Genomic DNA, 14282 nt, shown 5'->3' with positions numbered 1-14282 from the left:
TTTCACTGCTCACTGTTATAACAGACTCTGGTGTGAGACTGATAGTTTTGCGAAATAAAAATAAAATTGATAAAAAAAGGAAGTGACCAATTCCTAACCACAGACGTTACCCCAAAATTTAGAAGAAAAGGAAAGCGATTGATTGCCAAATCCACCGAAATCGCGCATTACCCCCCGTGAACCTAAACAAAAGTTGAGCGCCGCGTTTCGCTGCGACCGGGCACCGACCTTGTAGTAGTCTTTTCCGAGGCCCAGCGCCCGTGTCATTCCGAAGTCGCTGATCTTGGCGAACCGGTCGTTGACGAGAAGGACGTTCCGAGCCGCCAGGTCACGGTGCACCAGCTGCCGCGCCTCGAGGTACTCCATGGCACCTGCCACCTGCAACGCCAGCGACAGCACCCGGCCCGCCTCCAGCTGCTCCCTGGGAAAGCCACAGTACGCAGCGTAACAATGTTAGTGCCGTGGCACAGTTCAAAAGGGACTTGGTCTCCGGTCCGTTAATTTCGAAGCTATACTTGGCGTCGACCATTAGACGCCTTTCATTCATGGGACCAGCCCCTAGGGTCTTTATGTCCGTGGCGTGTAGCCTCAATAATGAAACACTCAGTGTCTGACCATGGTGTCAAAATAACAACATCTTTAAAGAGAATGATCACTCGGGTTATTATATTTTTTTTATGCAACATTCTGACGTCACGTGACACCACGACATCACTTGACGCTGTGATGTCCTTTCACATTGCGATGCGACATGATCGCATGACATTAGTCACGTGCTTTCCTGTTGGCAGTGCAAACGAGACTTGAGGTGAAGTCACATGCTCTTGCAGCAGCGTGTAGCTGCAGCAGTACGGAAGCTATGCACACCTCGACGCCGCTTAAAAATTGTTGACGCCGAGTACGAGTGAGACCTCTGACAAAGGACACAGAGCCGAGTTCTAAACGACAACTTGAATGCAGAGTCGTCGTCGTAATCGTGCCGGTTGCAACTTACTACTTATTTTATTAGTAGCTCTTGGTTGTGCTCAGCAAGTGTCATATTGAAACCATACCCCTACCTTTAAAAAGTAAAAAGTTGGTCACTCAAAGATAATGGATTGTCTCACTACCTTAGACGCTATGCACATCAAAGTGGGCTCTTTGGCAATATGTCATCACAATTTTTTTTGTGTGCGATGCAGTTTCTGTGAGAACTAGTGTTGTGCGAATATTCAAATTTTCGAATAGAGCTTTTGAATGATACGCTTTGTGATGAACTGCGATATTCATTCTTTTCGAAGTGTTGATTTCGGCGAGTTATCTTCATTGAGCGCACTTCTCACCAAGCACCTGTGCACTGCAAAGAAGCAACAGCCACGGAGCTCGGCTCCATAGACATTGCTTTAGCATAGTGTACAAGTGATGAGTGAGAAGCGCACTCAACGAGGATAACCCGCCGCCATTATGCCAGAATATGTGTTCGGCAGAGATGTCTCGACAACCTGCGCTAGTCACTTGTGCTTGTTTCTTTGTTTTCTTTTGTTATGTTTAGAATTGAACAAAGAATATTTGCATATAGCAAGCAGATTCATAAATCTCCTCCATTAGCATAACTGTGACAATCTTGCTGTTTATATATGCCACAGTTCATATATATAGTAGCTATATTGAAACTAAACTGAGCTTAGAAGTGGACAACTGGAAGCTAAGGAACAACCTCCATGAATTCAGCTGAAGTTTTTCTTCAGCATGGTGCACGGTAGTGAAAGGCTTGGAGAAACTATTCGATAAGCAAACGTTTGGCCAGAACCATTGTTCACTTCAAATTCCCTTCGTTCTCAAGGTCCACTACTTGCACATGACTGGCAAAAACCATTTAGTCGGAGCGAAACCTTCGCTTCGTCTCGGATACAGCTAAGGTTAAACACCTCTAAAGCCCCATAAAGTATGTCTTCTTGACTAGTCTCATGAAGAAACCTTGTGGAAGCCTCAGACAAGCAGCTGACGCTTCAGTACGAGACTTTGTGGTAAAAACAAGCAGACATGCATTAAAATTGTTTCATACTGTCATTGATGTCCTTTTAAGCACTGGTTGCTCAAAGAAGTGCAGGAATGTTCCGCAGCCCCACTTTTTCTTGGGGTCAATTGCCTGCGTTCTCTTACCTGTTCATCTTTAGGAACCGGTTCAGGGGACCCAATGGTGCGAGCTCCATCACCAGCATCAGGGCTTGGCCTTGGGACACGCCTGCACAAGTGGACAGCAAGGTACTGAAGCTCCTTCACAAATTTGCTGCAGCGTACTTGTTTAAACACATGATCCTGGCCTAGTGCTGTCTCATGGATCTAAGGCTCACAAATCGCGGCCTAAACATGCCAATTTTGCCCATTCATCTTCTCTTTTTTTTAGCACTCACTGCCAGACATGGGGAAAAAAAAAAAATGTGTAGGTAGGTGACGGCACTACTAAAGAACAATAACGATAATAAGAATGATTATAACTTACTATGCTAAGGGGCCTGTGCATAACAGATAATGTTAACAATGACCTCTATGATACAAGTTTTCTGTACATTAATAAAGCAAACAGTGTGCAAGGTGTGGTGTGTGTGATCATGTTTTACATGCAGAGTATGTACCAAGTGCAGACTATAGAAGGGTTTCTTTTAGTTGTAGTTTGCCCCTGCCGACAGTAGACTGGCAGCAGCCTGTAGCCTAGTTTTCAAGTGGTGCTTGATATCGAGAAGCAATCGGTAATGGAGAACAACCAGGGCCTAAAAGGATAAAGGCCTGGGTGAATGTTCCTTGAAAGGCTTGACATCCCTAGACATAAATGATGAAAGCAAGTAAAAAGCCAAAAAATAATGTGCGGATGCCCCCGTAGTAATCTGAACGAAAACACTCATTAAGTATGCCAATGACGTCGGCTAAGTGAAGGCACTGCAAGATCAAGTGGTGAATGCCACTCGGTCACGGTTGATGACTATGGATTTTGAGGGCGGTACATGAATTACCTAATAACGTGCAGCTGTGAACTGGGGTACTCTTAACTAACTGCTGCAGGGTTGTCCCTCCACACAAAGAAAAAAAGATGATAGATTAATCCGTAACTCGAAGCTATCGTAACTGGTGGCGTTCCTCGCACGTGGCACCTACCAATGAGTCGCACAATGTGTGGGTGGTCCAACTGCGCCATGGTCTGTGCTTCGTTCATTATTTCTTCCTGCAAAAGTGTCGATCGACCAATCAATCTTACGTCCAGGAGACGGCATTCTCCAATCACTACTACTGTTATTACAGTGAGTCAGTAAAAACAGCAGTACATCAACCTTCGTTTCGACGACCATTCAGGTTCACCACTTTGAGTGTGGTATCCTTTTTCTTACGCACAACTGGATTTCAAGAAAAAACGGTAAAGGGGAGCTCCGGCAGTATTTCAAGTTGCTCAAACTAAACCCATTTTTGGAAGACCCGGGTTTTATTTTTCCCTGCGTGCTATTTATTATCTCTAAATTCAAAATTGCTACTGAGTAACACGAAAAATGAAAACGATGCCGAAACCAACGTCAAAATTTTCCCACGCTCACCGGACGAGTCTCGTCATACGCCGTATATAACTTGCAAGTTAAGCGTCAGCTTCCCAAAAATATTTTTCTCATGTTTTTTTTTTGTTTTTCTGGTGTGAGCCAAACCAGCATTTAAAATTTCTTGTAACACCCCAGAACAAGTTGCAATTCCCCCATATTACATCTGACATCACATTTTCAGCGTTGTCAGCAGGGCCTCTCATCCCCTCAGACCAAATTTAAAACTTCAATAACCTAGCAAGTAAAAAGTTATTGTGACTCGTCATTTGGGTTACTGGTTCAGACGTGTGCACTAACACGTTGAACCAATTTTGAGGCAAATTAGCGACACTAAATTTTCTTTTCGGAGCTCCCCCTTAATGCGTTTAAGAACCCCCCCTCGCCTTCTTTTGCTAAACACAGAAAGACAGACACGTGCCCTACATCGCTTCAAAGTCATACATCAGCATGTTTACAGCATCAGATACAGAGACATTCAAGTATGGAGTGTGCGTCCACGTTGGTAAAAGCACCCACTTTCTGCTTATTGTGAACTTTACAACTCGCTAGACCACTATAGACACCAACGCGATGGGGAGTTTTTTGCAGATCGGCTCCACCTTCCCGCAACGCTCTCCGGAACCCACTAGAAGATTTGGAACTCTGCGGGCAAGGCTAGCAGCACGCAGGCACGGCATCTTTGTTGCGGGGAGCGCAGCAATGGGGAAAAAACGATCTACAAAAACATTTTAACACTGATCAGCATGCAAATGTAGACATCTGTTCTCGGAGCAGCGAAGCACATTCCAATCTGCAGCCTCGGCGCAATGTCCGAAACACGATTTGGAGTACGGACGAATTCGGCACCGAGCAAGCGCAGCCATCTCGACAGTCGTCGCAATTATTTCGTAAGCAGGAGTGGGCACTCATTCGACGTATTGCAGCAAGTTAATAGACTGGGCTCACCTTGTGGCTGCCGACCAGGGTCTCCTTTAGCATCTTGACCGCAAACTGAACCTCCACGGAGCCGGTCCCAAAGACGGCCCTGTGCACTTCTCCAAAGTTGCCGACCCCTGGACATAACGAAAAAACCAACTGTCACGGTCGTCGTAGCGCACAGCACGAGGCAATCTGCTTTGGACGGAAGGTCGGAACAGGAAGTACTTCTCAAATAAGCTGGCGTGACAACAAATCACAAATCACTACAGTCACCAACAGAATGAGAGCGGCGGGGAGCAGTCTCGGTCGTCCTGCCTCCAGCGCGAGCTTCCTTACGTTCGACGAAACTTCAGTGTCTCTTTTTTCTCGAACGTGCCCGCGATTCAGCGAAAGCGCGACGGAAGGTAAGAAGCTTGTGCTGGAGGATGGGCGTTCGAAAGAGGCGCCGTTTTCACCTCGGCGGTGACCATGGACGTACGAGTTTGACCAGGGGCAAAGCCAGAGTTCTCAGTTTCGAGTGGCTCGGTTGTCCCGACGTCTCGTCCATGACACATCACTATGCGCTCCGTCCGTCCCGCTGCAGTGCCAAGAACTCGCGTCAAACCGGCGCGCTCATCGCGTCCTCGAAAGTGGTCCCTCAATTCCCGGCCGAGGACGTCGTAAAAGTGTTGCATTGTTGTCGTCTGTGATCCTGGCAGAGTTGCAGTAGTGGCGGTGTAAGTGGCACACGCCTGTTTTGCCGCGGGTCGGTCTCCAGCTTGACGGTACGCGGAAGGTTTGGCGGCCAGAAGTTGTGATGCAGCAACGATCGCGATATCAGGCTTTCGCAACGCCGTTTGTTGCCGCTTCAGGACCACTTTTGACGCATGGGTGAAATGGGACACTAAACACTCCAGTCGAATGTGCACTGTAATCCTGCACAATTTTTTTTTCTTTTTTTTTAAGCTGAGAAAAATTTGCAAGCTAAAGTAATAAGTTGTGATATGAACCAAGCTCGTGCCTATCTTCTGTGCAGGGCCAACATGTTTGAGCAATTTTTAAGAGGCAAGTGACGTACAAAGAAGCACTAGTAATGTTGTCACTTTAAAATGTCGTTTGCACGAGATTTGGAGCGGGCGAAGGACACTAATTGACGTCTCTGTTAAATGTCGCCGTGTCTCGCACGTTTAGGGACAGAGACATTGGTGTCTCTGTTTTGTCGTTCTCTGGGTTTGTTTCATAAGCTCTATCATATATTGAATACGGGGAGTACACTGCATGGCAGTCGCCGTGGACAGAACACCGGCAGTCTTTGCATCTTGCCCAAACAGCTTAGCATCAACAAACGGAAAATCTTGCCACTTAAATAGGTGCCACAAATGAGCACTTTGAGGCTCTTTCGTCATGTCGATTTGCTTGTTTCAGAAACGGGGGAAAAACCAGGGACCACTTTATCAAGCTTTGCATGCAGAAAGATCATTCTGTTTCCATTTTGCACTGCTTCGAAGCTAGCCTTTCGACTTTCATAAACAGTGACTCATAAACGAGTGAATGAAACTGTCAACCAATACTACGAGCATCTCTCGGTCGTGAGGGTGGCTCTAAAGAACTGTGGAAGCTCCACACTGTTGAGGGCAATGCTACCGCGCATAAAGCCTAGCTGCAGTGAGCTTGCCTATTTTGTCCTTGAGGACGATGCACTTCGAGTCCAGACTCATGGGTCCGCTGCAGAAACGTTTCATGGCATGATACGCAGACTCTGATTCTTCTTTCGACAGCCATGCCTTGGATGCCCCTGTCCAAGAAAGAAAAACAAAAAGAAATAGCGGGGGTTTAATGTTTCAACGCAACACACAAAAGCTAGGGGGGGGTTCACATTACGAATGCCGTTCCATTGGTCAACGGTTTAGCGGATGACTCTGTCCTTGCCCGCACATTGTGGAAATGTACTAGATGGACTAAAACTGCTACCTCTAGCTGGTGTCAGTAGACAGGTTAGATGCTTGCTGCCACACATTGGAGATGCAGATTCCCTGCTATAGTCTGTGACAGGTTAAGGGTAAAGTGGAAGCTCCTCTTTTCACTTTAGCAGAGCGAACGCTGGACAGGAGGTCCCCTCCCCTCCAGCGTTCGCTCTGCTAATGTGGAAAGGGGTGGGAGGAGCTTTCCATTAACTCTTAGCCTATTACCGACTTTAGAGTCACTCAATGTTCCCAGAGCACCATACTCAATAGCATCTGCTAAACTGGAGAATTGAGCTTTCCGATTGGCTTACGTAGGACATGTTGAAGACGGGAGCAAACGAAACGCAAAAAGCATTCAAAGGGAGCTCTCGGTGATGAATTACGACTGGTCTGGAGGCACGTTAAATCTACGTCGGGGCTCTCTACAAGAAATAGCCCGTAACGTAACCCACAGAAGGAGAATGTCAATTCCTTTCAATGGACCAATCTTACCAGCCGGTTTGACAGGTCTGCACAAGCAGAGCACGAGATGGCACGGGCCGTGTTGTGCAGTGGTGCCTGCCTTCTGTGGACTACAGTCGTGGCAGTGTCACGAATACGTGAAACGCTTAGCAAGATCAGTCTACTCGGTTCCACAAGAGCGCCATTCCAAAGGCGTCGTTAGCAGTTCCGCAACACAGTTCTGACACGAAGCTTCGGAACTCTTGCACTCTGGGAATATTCGCCGGTTCTATTGCTTACAACAGGGACAATTAGATGCGTTTCGGGAACATACCGTCCACGCCGGTGGTGGGCAGGTATCTGTCGGGGGAGGACGGCTCGCTGCGCGACCTCTCCAGCAATGCACGGCCTCCTTTTCCCTTGGGGCGGACTGCAAGCGTGTCCGTGTCGATGAGGTCACCCTCGGAGGGACTGCCGGTGCCGTCCGAACCGGGCAGCGTGGTCGAGTCCGAGAGGCTGGAGGCGTCTATCTCCTCGTACGGGCCTTCTTCAAGGTCGCCGCACTGTGGACAACGAGGGACTCGGCTTACTGTCGTGGAACAGCTGCGGCTATATCGCGAACTCAGGTACTTCAATCAGGAAGTTGCGACAGAAAATGAAATATACGGTAAATATAGAAACATTCTGAGAAATAAAATGGAGAACTTTAAAAAAATGGCACCATGTTCCTGCTCGATTTGCCTGCACCAGCCTTCACCGGAGCAGAAAAGTGAAGAGGCACTGTATTTCCGGTTTCATATTGAGATAGGGCCGCACTCTTAAATCGGATACGGTAGTGTGCACCAAGTGCAGGTAAATCGAACGTTGCAATCGTGGAAGCCCCTTGTAGTCGCATGGTTGTAGTCACGATCCACTTGGTCACATATTGTCAGTTTAGTTAAAATAACCTTCAGATGGAGCCACATGTGTCTGTTCATTTAAAATAAACTTCAGATATAGTCACCCTTGTAAGTCGCCGATTTCCAAATGTGGTCACATGAGTTTTACCATCTGCTCATCCTATCCGGAGTAAAAGTTTGTCTACTTCTTGCACAGCTATGGGTAGCGATGATGTCAGAATGCTGAGCTCTTATTGGCTGATGGAAAATAAAAAATAGTGGGTAGATCTCAAGCATGATGAAAGAAACATTTGGGTGATGACTGTCCGACGCGGTGACCACATTATGTTCGGCGTACCGAGCGCTTCGCTAGCACGGGGATAGGTGGCACCCAAGGAGGTTTGAAGTACTAGGAGGGGGCACGTTGCAATATTGGTGAAGCCTAGTCATAAAAAGTTTAAACGATTCTGTGCCCAGCGTAACCGCAGATCTGTCTGGCGATTGGTGCGCGTGACATGTCACGTGTGAGATGGATGGTTGATTGTAGAAGGACTCCTTGCAGGCTTGCGCGCGCTCCGTCCGGTAGGTTTTATCATATCGAAGGCTACACTGTGGTGTATTCTAGTGGCCTATAGTAAGACGAAGGCTAGCTACGGTCACGTGATGTGGTCACATTGGCATGGTGAGTGAGGAGAGTAAGGAGGGAAATGAGAAAGAGGCGAGGCGTCAAGGGGGCATGGCTTGTGGAGGCTACGCGGCCGACGTCATGCCCTCTCCTACCCTTCTATTCTCCATGGTGGCGCCCAAGTGTGGGGGGCTCCCAAACCGACCGCTCCGGTTGTTTCTCCCACCGGTGGTCCTGCATTCCCTCGCTCACCACTCCTTGTTTTACCGACGGTGGAACACATTTAGGTGATGAGTATCTGGCCGACGTGGCGGCCACATTATGTTCGGCGCACCGAGCGCGCTTCACTCGCACAGGGATAGATGGAGCCCAAGTATGGAATTCCTCCTAACGCTCCGGTTGTTTCTCCCAGCGGTGGTCCCACATTCCCCCACTCACCGCTTCTTGTTGTAACTCACCGCCGCCATGCTGCAGGTCGCCAGAGTTTGTAAATTTGTGTTCTCTTCCTTCTTCGGGGTTAAGGCTCACTTTCGTGTACGATGGTTATACCTGTGATCGACACAGTACCAAACCAAAACAGGAGGCCAGCCACTGGCCACACACCATCACCACACCAGCACACCGCGAAAAAGGCGAGCACGCTACGTCGCCGACACCGTGGCCGCCGAGGAGGGACCTCATACCTCGGCGCCCTCCGCGGCGACGCGAAACTAACTGCTTCTGATTCGAGGCTAGCTCCGAACACAATCTGGTCGCCCGCACCCCGCAGGATGAGCGGTCAGAGTCATCACCTAAATGTGTTTTTTCCACCGTGATCTCAAGGCATGCAGCATTGAAGTCTACCCACTAATCTCCCCAATCGGGAGGCACTCACAGGTACCACCACGACTACGGGAATCTGACCTCTCGCGCTAGCGGAGCCAACGTTGATCGGAGCACCACCGAATGCCACGGCACAGAGTCCTTGCACCACAGGAAATACCGACAATACCAACAATACTGCGTGGTGCCGCGTCGTGAAAGAACACGATTTAAACATACTTCTCTCTAACATCCCGAGCGCAAGATCGGCAAAAAACTAAACAACAAGTAGCAACGATTTTAAAACGAGATGTCTCCAAAAATGCCTGCGTTCTCACCACCTTCGCCCCCCCGTCTTCCTTATCCAACTTTTCCCGCCATGAAAAAGACAAAACATATCTAGTCGAGTTTATTGAATAGGGTGGCAGCTTGCGCCCTCCAACGGATTAGAACAACAAGTGCGAACTCGCGAGTAGACATTTCGGTTTCGTTTTTGTGCGGTCTTGACTCTTGTGCAGCTTGTGCATGATGCCCTGAACTACCTGAACTACACTTTCATTTAATTTCGTTTAGTATTCTCCAAGGACCCGCAGGCATTACAGAGAGTGGGCACTGTAACATAAAAGTAAAAGAAAAGGCAAAAATGAAAACAAAGTAGTAATTGTAATTCTAAAATTAGTGGTGTTAGTAATTTAAATTACGACTGTGCGTGACGATACGTAAGATGTATGGTTCTGGAAACAGTGTTTCAAGTGTAGGGTTAGTTACAGTATCAATCTTGTGAAACATACATCACAGGTACGCCTGTTTCGTAAGGAACAAACAAAGTCGAATAAACAGACAGGATGGATGGATGGATGAATACGGCTGAGCCCTTTGGATCGGGCGGTAGCTTACGCCACCTAGCCATTTTGTTTTACCATTTAAGCTTAGAATATTTAAATGTGAAATCTATATTCACTCCGCAGTGCAAAGAAAGTGAGGCTATGAAACCCCCTTGCCATCAGTGGATAAGAAAATACCTAGTTTTCTCTCGATTTCTGCCACCATTCACTTAATCTTTGCTTGGTAATCTCTACAGTCTTGAAATCCACTCTCCCTTCGCTGTCTCTAAAACCCAATGACTTTATTAAATCTATGTTGTCTTCGGTAGGCATAGGGTGAAGCCCTTTACAGTAGAGTATCAAGTGCTCAGCCGTCTCGTCCTCCTCTCCACAAGCAGTGCACACTGTATCAATTTCCTGGTACTTCACTCTGTATGTTCTGGTTCGCAGAACACCCGTTCTTGCCTCAAACAGCAATGAGCTTCCCCTAGAATTGTCATAAATGCTTTCTTTGGCAATAACTCTTTTGTTTAATCTATAGCTTTCCAGAGCCGTCTTTGTCTGCATTCCCTCTAGCCACCGATCTCTTTCTGTGGCCTTAACTTTCTTCTTAACTGAGACTTGCTCTTCCGTATCTTCGCTATAGCCCAAAAACTTTCCTCTTAATTTCCTAGTGCGCTGTCTCCACTTTGTGTCTACACTCCTCATGTATAAATAGCTGAAAACCTTTCGTGCCCATTGCTCCCCGTCCATTTGCCTCAACCTATCCTCAAATTCTACCTTGCTCACCGCTTCCCTGCTCTCAAATGATGCCCATCCCATGTCTCCTTGTACTCCCTGGTTTGGCGTTTTGCAATGTGCCCCCAAAGCCAGTCTACCTACTCCGCGCTGTTTTATTTCTAGTCTCGCATGCACTTCGGATTTCATGCATAGCACTGCGTTTCCAAAAGTCAAGCCAGGCACCATGACCCCTTTCCAAATCTCTCTCACCACCTCATACCTGTTGTAATTCCAAAGTGCTCTATTTTTTTTTTTTTTTTGTGCAATTAACCGAACCGCCATCTATGTACAAACTTCCGCCGCATTCTTTTTTCAATTTTTATTTCACGGAAAATTAATTTACGGATCTCATTCAGCGCCCGCACGTCACAGGTCATCGAAGTGTCACGCCTATGTCACGCTGTCACCGGTCGCGATCCTGGCGGCGTCCCAACAGCGGTGGTGGGTGTGGCAGACGCCTATTTTGCTGCAGGTCACCCTCCAGCTTGACAGTCCACGGAACCTTCGGCAGCCAGGAAAATGGCGGCCGACGGAGTTTTCAAACACATGGGGCTACCGAAAACGGGAAAAAATGGGCTCCATTTTCCCATTGAACTTTTCAGAAAATCACTTATAACTTTTGATGAAGTTATCGGATCGGGCTGAAACTTTGGCATCTGGTTGTGACCTCTAGCTCTACCTTCGGGCGGAGAATGAGCGTTTGGCGATGCCTAGTTTATTTTTGCGGTAAAAAAGGCCGTGTAAATTGTCTTTTGTGACACCCTGTATTTTCTGGGGAAAATTGCCTGACTTGGACATTAATTCTGTCAAATGCAATAGACCGATCTCACCAAGCGTTCGGCGCCTGCTTGAAGCCGACAAAACTTCAGTACACAAGAAGCAGGCGGCAGTGCCCGAGACGGCTCGTGCCGTCTCGTGCTTTTCATGCGCAGAGTCCCACCGAGGTTCGGGCACGTGCTGAAATACTAAAGGTCCATCGATGCATTGCGGCAGCGGTGGCGTAGTAAAACTGGCTGATGAGATGGCTCTATTGAATGATGCGACAGCACCAATCTCCGCAGTTCCATGCACCCTATCGCCGCGCAGAGGGGAGGGGGTTAAAGCGGTTTCAAAGTATTTAAGAATACAAACACTGCGACCTTGTACTTTGAGGCCAACATACAGATACTGAGGTAAAAAGACGGTGAGTGTGCAGGCGAGCTGGTGGTAGCTGAGACGTTCTCTGTGTCTGTTCCTTCTACTGAAAGTTCTTCCGATTTCTTCCACCGCAGTCACAGGTGTAATACGACATGATATACTGAGGTACATTTTTATTTTATGCAACGGAATATTCCCGGATAGTTGTGCAAAAACGATCAAAAAGTATCCCGGAATAGAAATACAGACACATACAGAGATGTTCAACGATCACCAACTCGCCCAACTAATCATCTTGCTACAATAGCTTTTTATATTTTTTTATTGAAGCTGTGGGTGAGAAACAGCGCAGTTCACGGCAAATGCAAATGGTGGTGCTTATGTTCCTCTCCTTGTGTCAGTTTACGCACCTCCCCTTACCTAGAACATTATATATATATATATATATATATATATATATATATATATATATATATATATATATATACAGCTAACATCCCAAATGCCACAAAAAATATTATAAGTTAAATACAATAAATCCAATAATCACTTTCTCCCCTCTTCGTTCACAATCTATAAATTGCTTTTAGTGCATTTTAGCGGATACTGCAGCAGACGACTGCTTGCCACGCTTGACAAAAGGAGTCTGCCCGAAGTGAACCGTGGTTTGCCGGCCACCGTGAGCTTCGCTTACGCTTATGCTACGGGGGAGGGCGCGCACTTTTGAAAATTTCATTAGAAAAGTGAGCGGATGTGGCTACGCGGCGCAGCAATTCCTCACCTCGGAGAAGAGGATAAGAGTAGGGGAAGGACTCCGAGCTCCGTCTGGAAGCGGCACGGGCTGCGGGAACGAGTCCAGGTCCGACAGCACCAGGGCGCGGGAGCCCACGCTGGGAGACGAGGCGCTCCGCCGACACACGGGCGCCACGCAGTCGCCGTCGCAGTCCAGGTCGATCAGGGCGCCCTGCGCGCCGACGGTGCGGAAGGAGAAGAATGTAAGAAAACACGGAATCGCACCATCGCGGTGTCCATCAAGTTTCTGTACGTGTTGTATCATTGCTGAACAAATCATAAACAGAAAGGTCCCCATGACTTGCACTTTTGACGGTGCCTGATTGGTCCCATTACCTCGTAGCGTTGGCTGAAATGAAGTATACAATAGTACAAACTGCGCATGCGTGAGTCTCATACGGTGTTATATGCGCAGTTCGTACCGGAGGGCCCATATCGTACCGTGCCGGAGGTGCAAAAACGGTTCTCTAAAACTCTCATGACTCTATCGCGTGTGTGCAGTCATCAAAGTAGCGAATGAATCGTATGCTAAACGAATCTATGCTGTGCTCGCCTAAAAGGAATCGCGCCTCAAAGGAATTCCAGAAGAATTGCAGAAATTTGAGCGAGTTGGACATTCATATTTGAAAAGCAAAAAGTAGCGCAAACAAAGCGAAGGACCGGTGAAGACGTAAACATCGCTTTGTCCATGTCCGTGTCTCTTGTCCTCCGTCTTGTTTGCGCTGTTTTTAGTTCTTAAGGAGGAAAGGAGTGTGACAATTTGTATTCATTTTCTTGGGATATAATATATGATAATGATCTTTATCTAGCTTATTGTAAAGCTAGCAAAGCCAAGGACGTCCTTCGTGGGGATTGCGGTCCAAAATGGCGGCTCCTATACGCAGTGTTGCCAGCTGCTTTCCCCAGCCGAGCGTACTCGCCTCGCAAGAGCGTTCCTCCTCCTGCTCCTCGGGTATGGGCGTCGTGTCGTCTGCGCCCATCTGCAACCTGGCCGAGAGTGCCTGGTTGTTGGCGTAGACGGGACCCAGGTCGTGGTAGTCCCTCCGCACCAGAGAGTGCCTCGGGGCTGGAACGGGTCTCGGGGGCGGGGGCGGCGGCAGGGAGGGCGGCGGGGGCTGCCCAGGGGGCCAGCCGCCCCCGCGCCGAGGCGACGGGGCCTGTCCCACGGCCGAGCAGCAGAACTCCCTCGCCGAGCCACAGCCCAGGCCCCGAGGCAGCGTTTGTTCCATCTCCGGCAGACGCTTTGGTCCCGAACTCTTGCGACGCATCGTCTGGGGAGTCCATGGGGAGTTTTAGTAGCAGGTCGTTCCGATACCCCGATAGCGATGCCCGAATATATTACGGATAGTTTTCGGTGGTACATTAGCGAACCATAGGGGACTTTCGGCCGTGTAACGAACCGTAGGTGACATTTGACATTAGAGAGCTTCAGTAGATCGTTTTTGCGCTTCAATAACGATACCCGAAAACGATGCGATGCTTGCGCAAAGGCGGATCGTCGGGTATCGTTATCGGAGGTGTCAGAGTTGATTGACCAAAATTCCCTAATAGAGTTTTAGTAGGTCATTGTGTTACACAAA

At 48.1% G+C, this 14282-nt stretch overlaps 1 protein-coding gene across 1 annotated transcript in view; it reads right to left on the bottom strand.

Moving 5' to 3' along the window:
* LOC8024166 (tyrosine-protein kinase SYK) overlaps positions 1-14282 on the bottom strand; it is a 99906-nt gene that overhangs the window by 3611 nt on the left and 82013 nt on the right. The window contains exons 8-16 of the mRNA XM_042289305.1: positions 13623-13973; positions 12692-12874; positions 9508-9537; positions 7200-7428; positions 6136-6255; positions 4509-4615; positions 3133-3199; positions 2143-2224; positions 229-421 (exon numbers count right to left, since the gene is read on the bottom strand). Of these exons, the coding sequence (XP_042145239.1) occupies positions 229-421; positions 2143-2224; positions 3133-3199; positions 4509-4615; positions 6136-6255; positions 7200-7428; positions 9508-9537; positions 12692-12874; positions 13623-13973 (1362 nt within the window). The remainder of the gene's footprint in view (positions 1-228; positions 422-2142; positions 2225-3132; positions 3200-4508; positions 4616-6135; positions 6256-7199; positions 7429-9507; positions 9538-12691; positions 12875-13622; positions 13974-14282) is intronic.

This window comes from Ixodes scapularis, unplaced genomic scaffold, assembly GCF_016920785.2.
Source record: "Ixodes scapularis isolate PalLabHiFi unplaced genomic scaffold, ASM1692078v2 PGA_scaffold12__126_contigs__length_90152505, whole genome shotgun sequence".
In the NCBI taxonomy this organism is placed as follows: Eukaryota; Metazoa; Arthropoda; class Arachnida; order Ixodida; family Ixodidae; genus Ixodes; species Ixodes scapularis.
This window is presented reverse-complemented; position numbering and strand designations above follow the sequence as displayed.